Source organism: Nymphalis io, chromosome 3 (genome assembly GCF_905147045.1).
Source record: "Nymphalis io chromosome 3, ilAglIoxx1.1, whole genome shotgun sequence".
Lineage (NCBI taxonomy): Eukaryota > Metazoa > Arthropoda > Insecta > Lepidoptera > Nymphalidae > Nymphalis > Nymphalis io.
Genome location: NC_065890.1, coordinates 6,941,866 through 6,963,279, shown reverse-complemented (window position 1 = coordinate 6,963,279; position 21,414 = coordinate 6,941,866). Strand labels below are relative to the sequence as shown.

The 21,414-nt window shown below is 35.1% G+C and overlaps 1 protein-coding gene across 1 annotated transcript; it reads right to left on the bottom strand.

The window, feature by feature from the left end:
- Positions 1 to 871: 871 nt before the first annotated feature.
- On the bottom strand, positions 872 to 2,864 carry LOC126780890 (zinc finger protein SNAI2). The gene is made up of 2 exons (XM_050505577.1): positions 2,526 to 2,864; positions 872 to 2,354 (listed from the first exon to the last, which is right to left on the bottom strand). Exons 1-2 carry the CDS (start codon positions 2,692 to 2,694, stop codon positions 1,393 to 1,395), a joined length of 1,131 nt encoding a protein of 376 aa, XP_050361534.1. The 5' UTR covers positions 2,695 to 2,864; the 3' UTR covers positions 872 to 1,392.
- Positions 2,865 to 21,414: the final 18,550 nt, after the last annotated feature.

Below are 21,414 nucleotides of genomic sequence, written 5' to 3'. Positions count from 1 at the left end.
GGACGCAATGCGCGAACGCAGCGCACGCGCCGCGCCGCCGGCGGTTGTCGCCGGAGACCAATCACTGAGAGTCGCGTTGCTCGCATGCGCACGTGCACTCTCTAAACAACTTCACCGGCTCTGTCTAATTGGTACTTGTGTAGGCTGATGTGAATATTTGCTGACTGTTAGCACTGATTCACGCAACGGTAACACACTAGCGGTAGCCAGTGCGTTTTTTGATAATGCTTTACAATCAATGGATAAACGACGAAAATGTTGTTAAGCCCATTGTTATTAAATCTCTGGTAGAGCGTTGTCACGAAAATATTTTTTATTTGATTTTTATCTTACTGTGAAATAATATCACATGTTTTTGAGATTGAATCTGTGTAATAAATTTCGATTATAACTTTATTCAACGGTAAAATATCTTAACTTAGAAAAACGTGCACTTGCTTGACAGGGTTAAAGGTTAAATACAGAAAAGATTTTTATCTTACTGGACCACTTTCTAAGTAGTTTTTGATATTATGATAATAATCTCCATACATTAATAAAAATCGTTATTTTTAAATATTAGAATGAATAAATAATATGACACATAGAAATAAAATTATCATTGATATATTAATGAGGTATATTTGGAGATGAGAGGTTGATATTATTATTTTTTCAAATAATTGGTTCTATGACGAATATTTTCATTAATTACTACTATATAATATACTATACAATACCTAAACAAAATAGAAACGATGTTTTTAAATGAAATTTAAAAAGGTTTTTCGACTGTGGGAACCAAAATGGAAATCTCTAAATGGTAAACTTTAACCATTTTATTATACTAAAAAATTAAATAAAGTCACAGGACAAAATAATAGATTGAATATTATTTTAAAATATTTTTTATTTTCTGCTTAAGGAGGTAACGGAGGAGGAACGCAAATCGGCAACATTTTTATAATTTTACAGCCTCATGAATAGTTTTGTGCTTATAAATCTTATTAGATAATAAATCCCTAACGTACAAACTTATATTTTTTACGAATATATTAATCATCTATAATTAAGGCACTTTGTACATGGCTTAGGATATGAATATATGCATCTAATCGTAAGTGTATGACACTCGGCAAATGCCACATGACTAGCGATGCCGCAAACAGAGCGACTAAACGTATCTACAACATTCTTATTCTAACTTACAACTAGGTATCTTATTATACATTGGTCCGTTATGAAGCACAAAGTAATAGCTTGTAATGCTTAAACATATGCAAACGTTATTTTCTTTATATTTTTATAAAAATAATTTATTTTAAATTAACAGTTATAATACAAGAGTGAGTGCTAGTAGTTGATCTTAATCTAGAGTAATTCGAGATCGAGGATATTATGGTGTTCAGTCTTTCAGTAAGCATGAACCGTCGCAGGTGGCGGATGTTGTTGATGCGCGTGCGTTGTTGGGAGAGCTTCACCGCGGTACTCGTATGGAGATGTACCGGGCGCGCCACATCCTCCCTCTAAATGTTTACTTAGCAATGACATGCGCGAAAAGGTCTTACCGCACCCAGTACACGAGTATTTTTTAACATCCGAGTGAGTTTGTAAATGTGCACGTAGATTTGACCTATCAGCGAATGCACGACGGCAATGATGGCAAGAAAATGGTTTTTCTCCAGTATGGGTTCGAATGTGTCCCTGTAACAACCAAGGTCTTGAAAATGCCTTTCCGCATAAATGACATTTGCACGGCAAAGTATGAGTTCTGATGTGCATCTTCAAGGCGCCCAGTGATGTGTATACTTTAGCGCAATATTTGCAGCTAAATGATTTTCTCGCGAGACTTCCTTCTGCTGCAGCACAATGGTACTGTTGATGTTTTGAGAGTCCAGAGTATGTTGAATAAGATTTCGCACAATCCGGGCACTGATAACGTGGACGGCGCGGAGCAGATACTGAAACTCCAGAGTCAGACGACACTGAACCAGGAGATCGAAGGTCTTCTGGGCACGGTGGTGGCGAAATAGAGGAAGGTGGCGAGGCTGGCGAGTACCTAGCGTAGAGTTGTGGATGTGTAGGAGGAGAAAGAGAGGGCGCAGCAGAGTAAAGTTCTTCCATAGGGTATGCAGGGTAGAGTGTTGGTAAATATGCATATTGAGGTGTCGGTCGGGCGAGTTCGGTGGGTATGGGCTCTAAGCGTGCGCGACACGCTGCAAGGTATTCTATCTGTTGTTGAGGCCATTCTTTTGGTTCAGCTTTTATAATTGCTGCTGCAATAGGTGAAGTTGCTTTGCTGGGATAATTGCCAGTTCTAGACAGGTCTTCCGGCTTTGTGCTGAGATTTTCCGGTTCATCATTTTCTGTGTCACCTGGTAACAAAAAACGATAATTAATTTAAATTTTATTAATTTAAGAATACATCGGAATATCTATGCCATTATTAATGTTTTAGTTATAATTTTCATCGACATGTGACTGTTGTATTTAAGATTGAGGTTTGTATATTTTTATATAAAAGATATACTAATAATTGTACTTACAGTGATTATCGTAATAAAGTCGTGTAGCTAAGTGGGCGGGGTGAGGCGGTGTAGTGGGCGGCGTCGCTGGACGCTCCTCCCGAACCAGCACCGGCCGCTTCTTCAGCGGACAGTGCGCATACTTTTTCGATAACAATGCTCTAGCAGTCTGTGAATCTTCCACGAGCATCTTGCACTATTTTTCACAAACACTTAACTCAGTATATTAAACAACAAAATCGTTTGAACGTTTCACAAATTCACTAAAAGGTTTTAAACAGTCCATTCATCGATCACTATTCTGCGTCGGAGTCGTAGTAATGTTATGTTCGGGACGTAAGTGACGTACACGTGCTCTCGCCGACGTCCGGAACTCGAAGTGGTGCGGTGAGGGAAGACCGCGGCTTTTATGCGCTCCCCGTCAACGACGGCCAGGTGGCGGCGGGTAGGCCGCGCACGTGCGCCGTACCCAATCGGCGGAGGGCGCGGGGCTCCGGCCAATAGGGGCGCGGCGCGGAGCGGGGCGGCGGCGGCACCTGCGCCTCCGCACCCGGCCGCATCGTTCTCAGTGCGATATGCCCAGCTTCAGCACCGTTCCGGTTGGAACCGTCGTCGTCTTAGCCAGCGATCTAATTTTTTGCGCAACACTTGGGGTTAAGCACCTTTGAACTGAGCTATACATCTTTGTGAAACGGTCCCGTCAGTCTAATAATAATTGCATTCAAACCGTCTCGTCGCGATTATTATTTAAATCCAAACTGGTCGTACTGTAAATGAAACCATCTTTTTTATGCAGTTTAAACGAAATCGGTTTAACGAATTATTTATTTAATAAATAAATGTGAAAAATATATTACTCTATTACCTGATGTGTTGAATAGATACATCATATTCGACCTAGTTCACTAAAAAGGAAGATGATATAGATACGAGTAGAAGGTGACACATTAGTAACGACAATGAAAATATAATAAAGACCTTGCCCTCCATAACTAGCAGATTCCTCATTCCTTTTTCAGACTTATTGTGTCACGAATTCCATTTCCCTATTTTTGACTGATTAAAAATTTATAAGATCTTACACAAAATTTATTAGTACAAATCGGATAACGTACCTACCTACATACGTATATATAACCTACTACATACCGAATATATAATCTCCCTGCAGGCAGGTACTTAATTAAAGTAGATAGGTATGTACATAAGATAGGGTGTACTTTTAAATTTTATTGCTTCGCAAATAATAATTAACTTAAAATGTTAATACAAGTTTGGCTAACATTTAAAAAAGTTATAAAAAATAAATCTAAATAATAAAAGTAAATTCTTATACCTAAAGTAGAATTAGGTATATTGTTTTGTAAAGCTGAAAGTGCTTATTATTAGTTTTAGTTTTAATAAATAATTTAATATATTTCTAGTACTTATGATGAATGGTTTACACTGATCGACAAGTGCTTCACGACGAATGGACTCAGTCAGCAGTTTAATAGACGTTTCATATAACACATGAACGTGTCACTTGAATACTCAATGATTGTGAGCTACATTCCTTCTTTGCATACTTGCCTACCTAGCTCTATTAGAATAACTGATATAAACGTAGATAGCTTGCTAAGTACTCAATACCTACTGTAGATAGGTAATCGCAAATCAATCGCGGTCTAGACTATAGAACTAATAAAAAGCTAATTATGTCTTATACCTTTGCATCTTTATATATCTCTTTTATGAAATATCAGGTAACTTTAGCGTAACTACTAACTTTATTGTTGGTTCTTCTCGGTTGAATCTACTATCCGAAGCGGTGGTAGCTTTATATTGAAAATAATTCTGTAAAATGATGATTCAATATTTTTTTGTTTTTACGGGCATTTTTTTACGGGCATGAATACGTAGACAATTTATTCAACGCATTTTTTTTCTCCGAATAATACATTATATTAAATATCAATGTCAGACACAGATTAATCTAATAAATATATTGTGGTCAAAATACTGGTACGATACGGTCTTGCAGTTATTCTTAACCTCACTGCATAAATACCTAGAGAATTTAAAACGTTATACCTATGTACTATCATATAGTTTTATTATGTTAAAAACAAATTCCAATCATCATAGCATCAAATAATTAATTTAAAAACATTTCTCGGTAGCCGGAAAGTCTGCAAAAACGTTTTTAAAAGATACATATCCCTGTCTTATTAACAAATCAGACTGTCCCGTCCCTAACCCCATCGTAACACGGAAGTACAACGACCATAAGTCTTTCATTGTTGTTCGTCGTCCAATGTTATTTCCCACAGACCATGTTCCCTGGGCAATTTAGGTTTTCTCACAGAACGAGTTTATCGTAGTTAAAAAATATATGTACAAAATATCATTTAAATTTTAGCATTTTAATGTATAGGTAGTTTGTCGTTGTTAAACCACTGATTGTTATCGTTGCTCGTTGTTATTGGATGCTATGTAGGTACAGATAGTTTTACACAAAAGAACATGACAAACCTTTAGTTGCCTATTCTGCAAGATCAACGTTCATATAAATACTGATAATCCACATCATGATGACGAGGATCTTGTGTTGTGAAATTGTACCATGACTCAAGCTGTAATTGTGTCAAGGGATCGACATGCGCATGCGCATCAATTCTCCGATTTATGCACATCTGTGACTAATCACGTTGATCGGCGGTCAATTAATATAATCAAATGTATACAATAATTTACAAGTGATAACTGTCCGATTATTTTTAACTAATTACAGAACGATATGAAAACAAATCAATTAGTTTTATTTACTTATGCCATCGACCGTCATTACTTAAATATCTCACAGCCCTTATGAATGAATTGATATCGTTATATAGGCCTGGGAAACGTAAACAATTCTGAGGAAGTCAAACAAAACTGTAAACAAATGTAAATAGGTACTTAAGTAGTTAATGAGTGACATCCACGATAACACCTATGAACTGACTATTTATATATATAAACACAATAATTTATTTTTTACAAATTATACTCTGCGTATATAGCCGATATAAATAAAAGATATTAGCAACGCCATAGTTTATATTTTATTCGTTTACAATAAATGTCTAATTACTTAACTTAGTTAATTATAATAACAATAATTAAAATTAATCAATGCTCATTTATTTTGGTTTCGTGTTGTTAACTATTATAATAATATTTGGTATTTCATTGACTATATATGAGCAAGTAATTATCTAGTCAGTAAAATATTGCTTTATTATGAATATAAATTATCGGTAATATGATAATTAGGAGGCGTCGATTGGTGTCAAATGGAGTGTCATCGCAGGACGGGTGTAGAGGGCGGGGAGGGTGTTTGCGGCGGCTGCGTCGACCAGGTGCGCGAGCGCGGGGGCCGGGGCGCGTGCGTAACGGTCGCGGCACGAGCTGCGCCGGTACAGGGGCCGTGCGCTATGGCGGAAATAGCGATGGACAGGGGCGCCGCGGGCAGGTGGTGCGCTATATGCCAGCCCGCTCTCAATGTCACACAATTGGCGGTTAATTCCTCGCATACATTACTCGACAGGAATAAAATCACTGTTGGGAATCCACTACATAATATTTTTAAATGTATTACGTATACGTAAAGCTGTGTATCTACCAGTTTTTCTATTTAATTGCAATTCTTAAATAAAATGAAAAGTTAAATTTCATATGGATGTTAAGTAATTTTTATTAAAGCAGGCAAATTGTTAAAGTATTTTACTGTGGTCTGTGAACATATTTTGTCAATGTTAATAATTCAAGATGTAAATTAATTCGTAATTATATTAAGTTTTATATTAATTTCAGTTAAAAATCGATCGTTAGATCACGACACACCTGAGCTGCGTCTACCTATCACCTATTGTTGATGTGTATCTGTATCATTGTTTGTTAAGTTTACCTTCGCACATAAAATGCTACACAAAGCAATATAGGCACCCACGAGCGTCGTCACTGCATTGAATTGAATCAGTGCACAGCTATGCCGGCAGCTAGCTGCGCGTGCAGAATCACATGTCTGTACCCGAATCGCACATCTGCATCGACCTAACCTCTCGACACGAAACGACGTACCTGCCAAGCATTTCATATGATTTAATTCAACAAAGTACCTTTTGAAAGTAAGCGACTGGATTAGGGTCTCCCCCATTCATTGTTATGGGCATGCAGAGTAAAATGATGTAAGCGACGTACACGGGTAAACGGACAATGATGTTTGATTATGTGAGCCTGATATTTCATTTATCCCATTTTGAAATTGCTATACGAAACTAAACTTTACTGTTTGGTGGCATATGGCTGAAATTTATTAATTATTTTAGTACAAGCAATGTTATTTAAGTTCAATTTTTAACCTGAAAAATGTTTGACTTACATCTTTTTGATTTATCGAACTAAACCTTGCAGGTAGGTGAGTAGTTTAATTTTAAATAATGGCATAGCTGTATAGTTCTATATAAAGCACACAGAGCCATTCAACGCTTTTATAAACACTTTTAATACAGATGGATTGAATAAGATTATACGGCTGTTTGTTTTAGCGACGGTTTGAAATTAAAAAAATATATAATATAAATTTGAACTAAAATATAAAGATAGGATTTAGCAATTAACCACACTAAATGATATTAAATTTCATAAATACTTTAAAAAATACACAATATGCTATAAAAGTACTGTTTTCTGTTTTTTTTTTTTTAATTTTTTTTTTGACAGTTATACATCACCCATGTATTTAAAAATGAAATATTTATTAATAGTATATTATAAGAACTCTTTTTATTTTTGACACAGTACGTATTTTTGAATAAATGTAAATGGCAAATAAGCACATCCTGTAGGTAGGCAGTAACAGCTGAGATTTCGGCACACGCTATAGAGCGCGGCCGGTGCGTCACCGCGGCCACCTTTCACCCTCGCGCAAGTCGCGCATTCCCCTGGCCTCCTTACATACGCACTAATATACTCATTGCGCATACGCTCCTCAACACCACTTACATACTATTTAGTATTTGTAGGGGACAATAATGAAATGCACATATTTTAGTCCTTACCATTTACCATAGGTTGACTCCTAGTTTGTAATTCGATTTTTTGACATGCGAGTTTTAATATAACTATAAGAATATTCATACATGCAATAAGTCCTTGGTATATTTTGCTTATGCTGTGTTTATCGCGTTTTGTGCATCAAACAGAATTAGAATATGACCCTTGTCACTTCCATATGTCACGAGTATATATAGAAATGTATCGTATATTTACGATGTTAAAGATTACTATTATGTAATAAGAATGATTTTTGCTAGTCAAGCGTCTTTTGTTTATTTACTTACTCAAAATAACCGCTAGGTATTCACTTTTAAGTCTGTATGTCTTGGATCAATTTGTAGCTTCGTCGAGTGTTTTGAGATTTTTTGTCTTAAGTGAAAAGTACAAGATAGAAATAAGGTATAGTGTTTTATAAGATGCACGAAGGTCTAGGTTTGCACTAGGTTTGATCACTGATCAAATAGTACGGTATTATATAATACAAACCTACAATGATGCATTTTATTTGTGATCATAATTTACACTAACGGATTTTATATAATTGTGTTAGAAGAAATGTAGGGAAACACCGATATATCCGTTCCCACATTTAAATATTTTATTTTTTTATTTTTCCGTTATTCGTATATTTTTTTGCGTTGAAATGTAACTAAAAAAAGTATGTATAGTGCAAAGGTAAGAAGGGAGAAACCTGGGGTTGGTGTCAGGGCAGCTGCATCACTGCGCCAGAGCAGGACCGAACAAGTTGATTGCTTGGGCTTGCTATAGGATTAAAGCAAGCGTAAATGACGGGTAACGGTTTTGATTTTTTTTTGTGCGTATCTTTTAGTTCCGCATTATGAGACAAATTATTTTAAAGTTCAAATTTTGCTTAAGCTGTATCTGTTGTATATAATTAATGACATTAATATGTTATTATTTATGTCATTAATTATATATAATATAATTTTGTCATGAGGTTCATAATTTATATGTTTTTGATTAGAATGTACTTCACGCCGTCAGTTGTATACTTTTATCAATTCCCAATTACGCTTAGTATATTGGATAAAAATTCAATGGTAATAATTATTTAGAACTAGCGCTTGGCCCGTAACGTCGCCCGCGTCATAATCAAAAATCCAGTAAAACGGGATATATGTAAATGCCAAAATATGTTAATTATGTCATCTTTTAGCTGTGATAAAGAGTGAAGAAAAAACTATTATTCACAACATACACAACCTTTTGTATTTATGACATTAGAGATTATTATTATTGTAGTAATTAAAGATAAATGGACATACTGAATTATTTTAATGCTTCCTTATATACTATAATAGGTGTAGTATTTCTATTTGTTAGAAAAACGATATCTTTAGCATGACTTACACGTGAACTATGTTGTCCATGGCAAGCAGCAGCAAGCAATAGAAAAAAAAGTACAATCCATCTTATAATACTAAGTAATACTAAACAATTTAATACGAATTATATTAAACCCTAAAACTAAGGAATAGGTAAGCTTAAAAGTAAGAAGTGATAATCTATAAAAGTCAAAACAAAAATATTACTTTTGAAGTCAAGACCAATAGAACAAAATTACAAGATTGTACTAGATAGTTTCTAACTGCAACCTAGTCACAAAATATTTATTATTATCAATGTAAATTGTAATAATGAAATTAATGAAAAAAATTTGACATATTTAACTGGATTGCATGACTGAATTTTCAATTATGGCACGGACGAAGCCGCAGGTTAAGCGCCAGTACATAAATAAATTAATACAATGAAATAACAAACGTTCGAAACGGACCCGCTCTCAGTTCTACATTTAGACCTTCAGAAACAATCTAAATAATAATACCTAATCTTTCATTGTCTAACGTATCTATTCTATTTAAATAATATGTAGCGTCAACTAGATATCGAATAAACCATAATTACTTAAAGCAAACTGCGGCACACCCGTTCCGGGACACCTTTTCATTTAATCAAAACTTGTTTGCACACCCAGCAAACGGTGTTTTGTTCGCAGAGGGCGACCTATCTGCGCCAGAGGAGCGCTGCATAGCTGCACCCGAACACCGGCACCGGTTTATTTGGCGTCGTCAGCTTTTCATAGACATTTTTTATGCATAGAAATTTATTAAAAGCGCAGTGAGGGTACGCGTGCGCGGCGACGACAGAGATTCCTGCACCTGGCCCACGCGCTTTGGAACGATCTACAATTGCACATTCTATAAATCAACTACAAATATATTCTCGTAGTTCGTACGCTCATATATTTATATCATATTCTAAAAAAAAATATTTATGTAGCATTTTTTATTTTAACCACGTTAGATATAAAAGAAAATAATATTTTATATCATACCAGACTAGGAATTCAAAAAAATTATTAACTGTGTTTAAAATTTTATTTACTTTTGATGATTTATACTTAATTTTTTCGATGATTTATTTCAATCAATTTAAAAGTATAAAGTGAAATCAAACGACTACTATTATACTAATAAGCTAAAGTAATCTGATTATGAGATGTATCTATTTTGCAGGTTTCATTGTTGGCTGATAAGGAGCCGCGGTGTATTGCGTTGCTTGGACCACACGATCGAGCATCTAGTGCACGACGTGGAAGCAGTAAATCCGACCAATGTCAGTTTGTGCAGTGGATCGCGTGCGTGAACAGTGAGGCTGCGACGCTGTGGTCCCCGTGTAACGTAACGTCGATACGTGTCATACTATCGACCGCCCACTGAGCACCGCTTATGTGGTCTGCACTAATTCAATAACCTGCTGCCTTCTACTCGCTGCTAATTCCTTTTGTCTCAGTACTTTCCTGTGTTAGCTTGACCTCTAACATTAATAGCGGTAAAAGAAAACTTCAGTGATCCAATGGAAACTAAATTTAAATATTCATGATTAAATGTTCCTATTCATTATTATTCTGCCAAAACTATATTTTATTTATTGAATAAAGTGACATAAGTACCTACTATAGTAATTGTTTAGCGGTCATTACAAATACTTGTTTTCTTTAGTACTCATATGAAATATTTCAATTATAGATATACTTTTGTGAATTAAAAATGAGTTAAGACGCACATATATATCATTGATAAAACAATTAAAACAACTGAGAGTTCATGTTAGCTCAAGTAAGTTGATCGTTGCATAGGTACTTCTGTCCGCAGCTTTAACGTCGTTCTCGATCCGACATTATACGGAAACAATGCGGACCACATTCGTGCATTGCGACCGCGGCCCTGTCGTGTTCGTCTGCGGCCCGATGTTTGCGATCATAAAGTGCCATTATGGTAACAGTACCTCTTTGTTGTTTTCGGTGTTGCCCGTCTCCCTATTTTCTCCGCTCGCCGTGTTAAAGCTCCGCGCGTCACGGCACGTTATGATCAAAATGGGTTACGACCAACTCTTGCGAAACTTTTACGGGCTAGCGTCTCCGTCGAAATCTCGTTCTGTTTAATGGCCGTCGAATTTTTAGCGCTAAAGAAAAGTAAATCATGTTGACGTGTCTTGAACTTAATTTTGTGATTGGATGTGGATGCAAACGTTTTCTTTTGGTGATATATTGTCAGAAACAGTCAGTAAATTGGTTATAAATAAAAATTGTCTTTAATATTTTATATATAATTAAAAATAATTTTATTGAGACTTTCTGAATATTATGTTATATTATAGCATCAAGTTATTTTATTTTCTTTTATGTTCACTTTCATAAATCTTATAATATAACTAAACACACGTAGATTTTATCAGTGTTCTTCAAATTAAATTAAAAAAATAATTAAATGTATAAATTTTATATTTTACATATAATAAGTAATAGATTAATGTCTTTATTATTACAAATGTTAACGCAATATGTTAACGCAATCTATATTCACAGATTCTTTACTTTGTTCGAAATTCATATTCTATTTGTTCAAGTATTACATAACAAATTTTTAAGTTTCAGTGTGATTATGTAATATGTTTTGCTTGCAGCAAACAGGAGTCATTTATCGATGTCAAATATGTGCAGTCAAACACTATCGAGGTGTCTTATTATCCATATTGCACAAAAATACGTCACACAAACGAAACGTCAATATTGTAAACTTATCACATGCTTACTACATGTATTAAGTATATGTGTATAAATTAATTTTCAAAAATAATTATGAAATAATATATAATACGAATAGCCGAGATGCTTGAATGGATATAGCACGTGTATATAAACCGAAGGACACGGGTTCAAATCCGGACAAGCGCTACTGAGCTATCGTGTTACTTAGTTCACCTTACTTAGTTACCTGGATGACGTGTTAATTGAAAATTCACCATATTAGTATCCATCTCACACTGGAGTAGCTTGGTAGGATAAGCTTCAAACCTTTTCCTTAATAGAAGAGTAGCAGAGTTTAGTTTTAACTAACATAATATTCAATATTTATTTAATTTTCAAACGTTAATTTTCAAATTATAAATAACAAAAACATATAGTGTAGGTATAACACAAAATTATTAATGTTGTGATTTCTATTAAAATGGCTTCGTATATTTAAAGTACATAATCTCGATTTAACAATTCAATATAATCTACTAACCTGGCCTTTGAAAGTGATACAGCAACTTTCCTTCTTGCATTCACATCTTTATTACGATTCTGTTTGGCTTTGTAATGAAGGCTGTTATTAGTATTGTGATTATGCTATTGTTTGAGAGTCGTAAAACAATGATTATTGAAAATCATTATGAAGACGTCAGCCAGTGATCAAAGTTTAATAAGAAAGTACGCTTCAATAAGCAAATATAATGGCCTTAATGATATGAAAGACAATGGAGTTCCTCTGGGTGCAGCATACGTTGTGACTAAAACTCACGTTCGGATTGCCACTTGACTGGACTCAAGATAGCTCGGTCTGGTGAACAAAACATTAAAACTTGTTTTGGTTATGATATGATTAGTTTTCTTGGTCATTTATGTGAACGCATCGTTGATGTTCTCACAAGTATGTTAATATAAAACTTTATTTCAGTAAAGAATAGCGTACGAAACTAATGTATTATATATATAATTGATACATCAACATCGCAAAACTTAAAGTGCAAAAATGTATAAACAAGTGTACTCTCTACTAACTCAATCTTATAATCCAATTGTATGGCAAATCCGATACGACTGGTTATAATCTAGGCTCAAAACCAACGGCTTTTTGCAGTTTCCGGGGCTTGGAAGCATAAATAACTTCCAGACTCAGGGTAGCTGTCTTTTACATATCATTTTATTGACCCTACCCAGGACTTCAGGGTCTATGGCCCTATAAGCTAGCCACTAGATCAACGAAGCGGCCATTAATATATTTAATACATGCATGCAAAGATAGAGACAAGAAAAAGCCCAGTGGTGATGATCGCGGGTTCAAACCCTGGCAAGCACCACTGAATTTTCATATGGTTAATTTGTGTTTAGGTATAATTCATCTCGTACTTGGCGGTGAAGGAAAATATTGTGAGGAAACCTGCACGTGTCTCATTTCACTGAAATTCTGCCACATGTATATTCCACCAACCCGCATTGGAGCAGCGTGCTGGAAAAAACTCCAAACCTTCTCCGCAAAAAAGGGAGAAGAGGCCCAGCAGTGGGACATTCACAGGCTTGCTGTACGGTACGGTAAGATAGAAACAAAAATAATTATATAATAAAAAATCCCGTTAATTTTTATTACTTAATATATTACAGGCCCTGCCTAAATAGGATATTAACACATTCGATATTTTTTAATGTATTCATACGGAACAGGTTGTCCAGGTAGGGCGCAATATTGTTGAATGGAGGTGTAATCAGCGCTATTGAGTCGGAATCGTCACCTGCAGAACTTGTTATTATTGTAAGCATTCTCTAGGAGCTGAATGACGCCGCGGGGCCTGCAGATAGCGCTTTAACTCATTCAATCCATGAAAACCGAACTCACCCAACACTTCACCCGTTCGATTTGTTAAAATACCGGTTTTCAGAATAGTGCTTAGTAAATTGAATTGTTTATTACCAATAATGAGTACAAAATTGCTGTTTTTACTGTTGTTGTGTATACAAATAACATTATTATTTATGATTAAAATAAATACATTTTATTATAAAAATCTATAACCATCGGTAATTCCATGACATTTTGCACCGGATATTATCGTATGACCGGAAACACTTGTTTGTACGCTCTGCAGGTATGTTCCCATTGGATAATACGACTACATACTTAAACGCGAGGCCCTCGGGACCCTCTGAACGCACGTGCAAGGACCAAGAATGAGTACAATAATCTCCATCACATGATCCGGATTTTATTGCGTCGTACATCTTTTATGCCCTCAATACGGCGAGTCGCTCCGCAATGAACTAAGATTTTCTTTGTGACTTGAGTATGAAACATCTTTGTTAACTTAAACGTGAAATGAACGGTCTTACATTGAGGTAAATACTTTTATAACTGACGAGAGGTACTACATATCTACATTGAACCGTTTCGTAAATGTAAATGGTTTATAAAAATATTTAGTAACAAATATACGCGTTTTAAAATATTTACTTTTTATATTAAGGAATAACACATCTGTATTTTATATATTATGCACAATGTTTAATTGATATATTGAAATAAAATGACTTTTCCGATTAGGCTTTTTACATTCACCACCACTGAGAATTGTTCCACATATTTTAAAGTCAGAAGTGCATGGTTATTAATCAAACAATGGGCATTCCGTGAAACAGTGTGTCGGCAAGATGCTCGATAAAGGTCTGGTAGTAAAACGATGTAAACGACTCCCGGTAGGCACTGACTCAGACGCAATAAGTATTTCGTGTTTATAGTTGAATGGTTTTGAATAATTGAAGAAGTTATTTATAAGTTTCCTCTTTAGAAACAAATCGTGTGCGCGATCGTAGCCGGATGCCGCCACCCTTCGGAGGGCATGCCTTCACAAAGGTATTTAGTCTATTTAAAGACATCCTGCTTAGTACGGGGGCCCAAGTCTTCTCGCACGTGCGTCAAGTGTCCTGTGCTCGCCGACCTGTCAATTACTGTCACCCTCACCTATCTCCGCGCGCACAACGTCTGAGCTGATAAACTAAGCATTCGCCATACGTAGCATCAATTTGAGTATAATGTTTTACAAACGACTCGGTTTGACATTGAATCCGCCAGAATAACAAATCTTTATACTTAATTTAAAAAATTAAATATTAGAGATTTGTTTCCGATTCATTTTGTTTTAAGGGATCTCTAGCTATTGTCAAGTTGTTCTAAACCTAATTTATATATAAAATTTTAAATCAATGGTTTTTGTTATGCTCAGTCAACTCGGATATTATACAAGAAAGATAAATTTATCTGATGAACACACCGGCATTATAATGGGGCTGAAAACAATACATTCTGATTATAAAGAGTAGTGAAGCGAAGATTATGGCGCTTGCTCTAGACAAGCGCGGGCGCGGCCGCTGCCGAGCGCAGAACCTAATGACACGGAGCCACTTGTACTACCTGATATTTGTACAACCTATTTGTAAGTCTAATTCATACTGTATTGTCACATACAACTAACTGAAAGTTCCTAATTCTATAATATTATTTTAGATACTCTAGCTCTACTACTAGCTGTTCTCGCGACTCCGTCCGCGTCTATTTTTTTTCTTAAATCCCATAATTTATGAGTATACCTATGTCCTAGGCTACCTATATGACAAATTTCGTTATAATCGGCTCAGTGTTTTAGTTATGATGAAGTGACGAAACGACAAACTGACAGAGTTATTTTCGTATACTATAAATTAGCTATAAAAGCAAACTGTGATTACAGGTTTAAAATAATCCATTAATAGATACTGATGCCAATTTGTTTGTGAATTTAATAATAATAATATTCTTAGGATTATTTAAAGAATGTAACAATATTTATTTACACAAGAATAATTTACGTCAATATATTAAAAAGTTTATTTGAGGACAATTTTTAAATTTTAAATATATGTTCAATACTGCAGAACGGCTGCATTTGTTCAAAATCTATATAAATCTCATGTTAGATTTATTAGTGATATTACTTTATTTTATTCTCTAATTTCCTACGTTCTACTCCTACGTTCGTTTAGTGTATTACTTTGAGAAGTAAGAAAATAGGATTTACTACAGAGTGAAAGATCACCTGCGCGGGCGCTTCTCGGTGTAAGATCACATATAGGCGACAATCCCTCCCTTTAAATCTCACATGCAACGACATTTCACGTCACACAGACGACAACCCTCCTTTTCTTTAAGCGGGGCATTGACCTCACTACGACGCTCCCCTCACAAATTTCAAACTATCGAAACCACATGTTCCTGACCTTCCTCTTTATTTTTTCAATAGTTCTGATATACGTTCTTCCGACAAAATGGGAAATATATGTACATGTGTATAGGTATCTATATGAACTAAACTAAACTGATGACAATTGATCAATCGAAACGCACCGTGAAATCCCAACAGTCTCCGAACTCACCATTAACATTGTTTCCGGCATCGGTTACGTAACTAAATCAATCGAGTTCAAATATCGCACAGGCCATCTCATTTTCTAGTCGAGACACTTGCATAATTGGAGCGATTTGCACAGAGTGGCCGCATTGGACATTGAGGTAGGAGCGTAAGTCATTGCGCAAACTAACAATCATCGTTGGTTTGACGATGAAACAGTGAAATCAATGTTTCGCTGTAACTCACCGCATCACTTGTTCCACATTTAATGGTATATCTTATCTCGAAGTTTCCATTCATCAATTATGTTACGAGATAAAGGAGCGCATGTATCATAATTAATGAATGATAGGATTGCGGATATAATTAATGAACAAAATATAAAAAGCAGACAAACTGGCCTAATTTAAAGATCGCAATCCCTTCTTATTAAAAAATAAAGAATATGTTATTATACTATACTGCCAGTTGTGATATCCAGCTATCAAAACAAATACATATATGTATTTTTTTTATTAAAACATTTAATAATTTAGTGAAAAATAATAAAGTTATTTATATTAATGCCATAAAGTATAAACAAAAAATGTCTTCGTGCTTTATGTAGATTAAGTTTTTGGACCGATTAATCCCCGTAACACGATTGAAATTGATTACTCTTTTGTAATCATTACATTGAAATTATAGCATCGGTTAGCTAATTCTACAATTAAAGTTAAGCTGACTTGAATAATGTCAGTGTTTGTAATTTAATAGTATAGCGAACAGAACGCGACCCACCGCCCGCGCCGCGCCAGCGCACCCGTGCCGTCACCGCTTGCTTGCCTGCTCATAATTTCTCGCCGACCGCTGGTTACACCTACATGAAACACAGTATTTGCATGTCATATTTAATCATTTCTAAGCGCCACCGACCACTAGTTCATAATATATAAGATTAAGATTATTAAGATCAATAACTAAGGAAGCGATAGATTCATTAAATATTTAGTACCTAAAAATCTTATTCAGATGTAAAACTTAAAACTTTACAGATTATAGTATTGGTTAGAGTGCATTTTATTACTTACTACATGTTGCATCTATTTAAGAATAAAGGACAAAGTTGCAATGAAGATGAACAATAACGTCCAATATGTATTACACGTATATAGGTAAGTATTACATAAATTGCTCGCATGTTGAAGATATTGCGTGTGTGTTACTAGTTCCGGGACATAGACATTTCAGCATCTCAAAATTTTATGTTTTTATATTAATTACTAAAATTTTGCTATTATATTTTGTCGCTTAACATTTTAATAACGAACATTATGAATTATTATTGCGGATATATATATGTGTATTTATATAGTATATAGGTAATCTGTTAACGCTAATTTATATGTCGTAAAATTACTATTACTCTTGATTTTTTTATAGAGTAGGAGTGCGGACGAACATATGGGCCTCCTCGTGGTAAGTGGTCACCAAGGCCCATAGACATTGGCATTGTAAGAAATGTTAACCATCGCCTACATCACCAATGCGCCACCAACCTTGGGGAGATGTTATGTCCCTTGTGCCTGTAATTTCACTAGCTCACTCACCCTTCAAACCGGAACAAAACAATACCAAGTACTGCTGTTTTGCGGTAGAATATCTGATGAGTGGGTGGTACCTACCCAGACGAGCTTGCATAAAGTTCTACCACCAGTAAACACAGCACCACCACCATAAAAACAGCACTTAATTATATTACTTAGTATATTTTAAAATGTATTTTTGAAACCACATATTTTCTTTCTTCTCTTTTTCTAATATATACACACATAGTACGGATTATATTAATGTTTAGTTACACATATACATAAATAAATTAGATTATATATTAATAATATTAGAGAGTAGAAGTAGAGGTTGTAGGAGAACGATGATGATATCATTTTATATCTACCATGTTCCTATTATCGTTCATTATTTTTTTAATTAATTTATTAAAAATGATATACCATATTTTATCATTGTTATTATAAATAGTGTTTTTATCAACAAAATAAATTTAATCTCTTATTAAAAAAAAAACTTGTATCTGCGAAGATCTAAAGTGAAAATCTAATGATTCAACAAACTAGAAATGATAATGATGTCTAAGTTCACTCGATCACTCCTTAGGGTCCGTTCACACAGACCGGCTCGGAGAGGAGAGCAGATTTTTATCACGTTGGAAACAGTGTTTTGAGTGATTGTAGTAAAGTTTATTTTTGCATTTGCACCTTTTTTGTCATTAAAAATGCCTGAACGCGCTTCGTGTGAAGTAATAAAAGGAGCCGACCGGCTCCGCTTGCGTGCTCTTTCTCGCTCGCGCAGCCGATCGGCTCTGATTGCGTGCTCTTTCAGATTCTTTTGCTTTCAGATCTCTTCCAGCCGGTCGATGTGAAATAGTTGGCGGCTCCGCTCCGGCCAATTCCAAGCGTATACGACCCGGTCTGTGTGAAAAGAAAAAAGCAGGCCGATGCTCTCCGAGCCGGTCTGTGTGAACGGACCCTTAAGAGTCAAAAGCATCGGTCGTTTGACCTATGATAGTTGATCTACGATAAGCGCTAAGATAAGACTGTGAATCAACAATAATATATATCCGAACAATAAAGTAAAACAATTTCGAATTGTTCTATCGTAGCGACATGGCGCTTTGTCTGTGAAATAAACTAGACAAAGATAATTTCAGTTGTCTTTATAGCCAACCGGTCTTGTGACTCACCCGTGATTGTTTAATTCAAGCTACTAAACGTGTCGCGGCGCATGCGCACAATCACAACAAGCCATATTTTCATCAGCCTAATTGTATTTCAAGTAATAATTTAATGGGTACATAACAACTATTAACTATTTTGTTATTAATCGTTATAAACAACATTATATGTTATTTGAAAATAAATATACCTACTTACTTTTTATTAAATTCTAAATGATGAAAGCATTTTATTTAATGTTATGAATATATAATTACCTCCTTTGATTAAATTATTAACAATTAGTTTAAACAAAAACTGATTAATTAGTTGCCCCATATTACGCCGAGATAGAGAGCCAGTAGTTAGAGAACGTGAATCTTTACCGAAGTTTACAGATTCAAACACGTACAAGCACCAATTTTCATATGCTTAAACATGAGATCCCTGCTGTATCTGTCAATCCAAAGTATAAGATCAGTGTGAAACCCTTCTCCTCGAATAGTGAATAACATAAAGCAGTGAGTCATGTACAGGCTATACTTTAATTATTTTTATACTCGCCTGGTTAGGACTCAAGCAATTATCTTAATAAAATAATGTTTTTAACAATTTTTTATTTTAATTAACTAATCTCTCTTAATTATGTGATTTACCAACACTTGAAGAGCTGATATAAATCAATTAACTAAACTAATCATAATTTACAAATTACGTAAAAAGGACAATAGTATATAAAATTATTCTTAATTCGACATTTCAACTAATGCATATTGCAGTGTTTATCTTTGGCTGACATCTTACCATGACTAATAATAACAACCATAATCTCCTCCATTTTATACTCATGTAAATGACACAGTTTTTTTTTTCAAAGTAAACTAAACAGTGCATGTGTTTGTGTTTCCCAGTTACTCATTTAAATTCTGTCATCCTTGAATGGCAACGAATGCTATTTTGCGTGCTATTTTGTTAATTCGACGCACTTTATCGCTGATCGAGTTCATTTGATTGATGAATGAAGATTTAATCGGCCATTCAAAAATTAAGTATAATCTATAGTCGTAAATAATAGCACATGCCTATAAAATTGTGTAGGTGGATACCTACTTCATTAAAACGTTATTTTATGATAATAACCTTATTAAAAATAAGTTTTTATTGTTTTTAGTTTTTGATTTTATAATAATGATCAAAACGTTTTAAAGCATATATATAAAGAATCAGTGACCTTGTGGAGTGAGCATTTTATGAAGTAGATCATAAAGCAACGCAAAGAGCGACCACACTACACCTAAACTTGTAGATAATCGCGGGGGCATGTACCTGTTGCGTTGCGCGCTCCTTTCATGGTGTATTCTTCTTGTTATAGAGAGCACACGACACAATGCGGGTTTATCTGGACGCATTATGAGAATCATCTCCGCTCCCAGATCGCGCGATAATGCTCGTCGTCGCCGAGTCACAAAAGCGTTCAGCGAGGTGCGGCGGCGGCCCGGCGGGTCGGTGGCTCACGAGCACGGAGCGGCGGCGGAGTGGGCCCTGCGGTGTGCGGGCGGCTGCGAGCGATGTAAGGTAATCTCGAACCACGCTGACCTTTGTGAGCTACAGGCAACCGCTGTCGATCGTCTTTGTCTCGCGGCTTGCTTGTCAGCATCCTCTTTAGAAGAAACCTTGTTGTCTTTCTCCAAAAGAAAGTGGGTAGAGATATCGATGGGAGCATTGTTCCGGTTTTGAGTGAATTCAATATTGTGCTGTTGTCTATCTAGCAACTTTTTGTTTAGCATTTCAATAAAGCTCATTGTACGCAGTGTTAGAGACAAGCGTGGCTTACAAAATTTATTCTATGTTGACGTAGTTTACTATTTTATTTTACTTTATTTTACAATCTTTTTCTTGTTTTAAGGTATTTGTTTGACTTTGAAATTTCGATGTCGTATTGTGTAACTACAATAATGTATAATTAATAAACGCATAAAATATTAAATTAAAAAAAAAACAACGTATCCTTGGTCACACAGAGTTGTGTTATGTATCAAGGTTATTCTATTATCACCGCAATAGAATAGAAAGCGTTTCAAAGACTGCAGTTAAAGGAAGTTAGTAAGCTATTGTGAATAATAAAACGATAACATTCTCAGTGAGATTATCATTTATATGGTCACCCGTTTGAAATAAGCGTTGAAGAGTCGAGATGTGTCATCGGAAATCACTATAGAGAGCAACGCGCTTGTCAAATGTAGACACTTGGTTCGACCGTGAGATCGCCGCGACGTTTCATTCGTGAACACGCACCCGAATAAAGGCTTATTAACTTCATTCACATGCTTATATGCAGAGGCTTTATTTCTATAGAAACATGAACATCCTTTTTATTTTTAACTGCATGAATGAATATTTATAATAATATGTGTGTTTTTTAATCCAATAATTAGAAGTCGCTGCGAACACTGAACTCTTAGTTTTAAGAATGTTCTAAATAATCATATTAAATATATATATAAATTGTGATAACTTTAGCTTTAGTCGATATGGCGCAGGGAATTTTTATGAAGATACATAATTTGTGCGTATAATAAATCTCGTGCTCGGCAGTGAAGGCAAGCATGCGG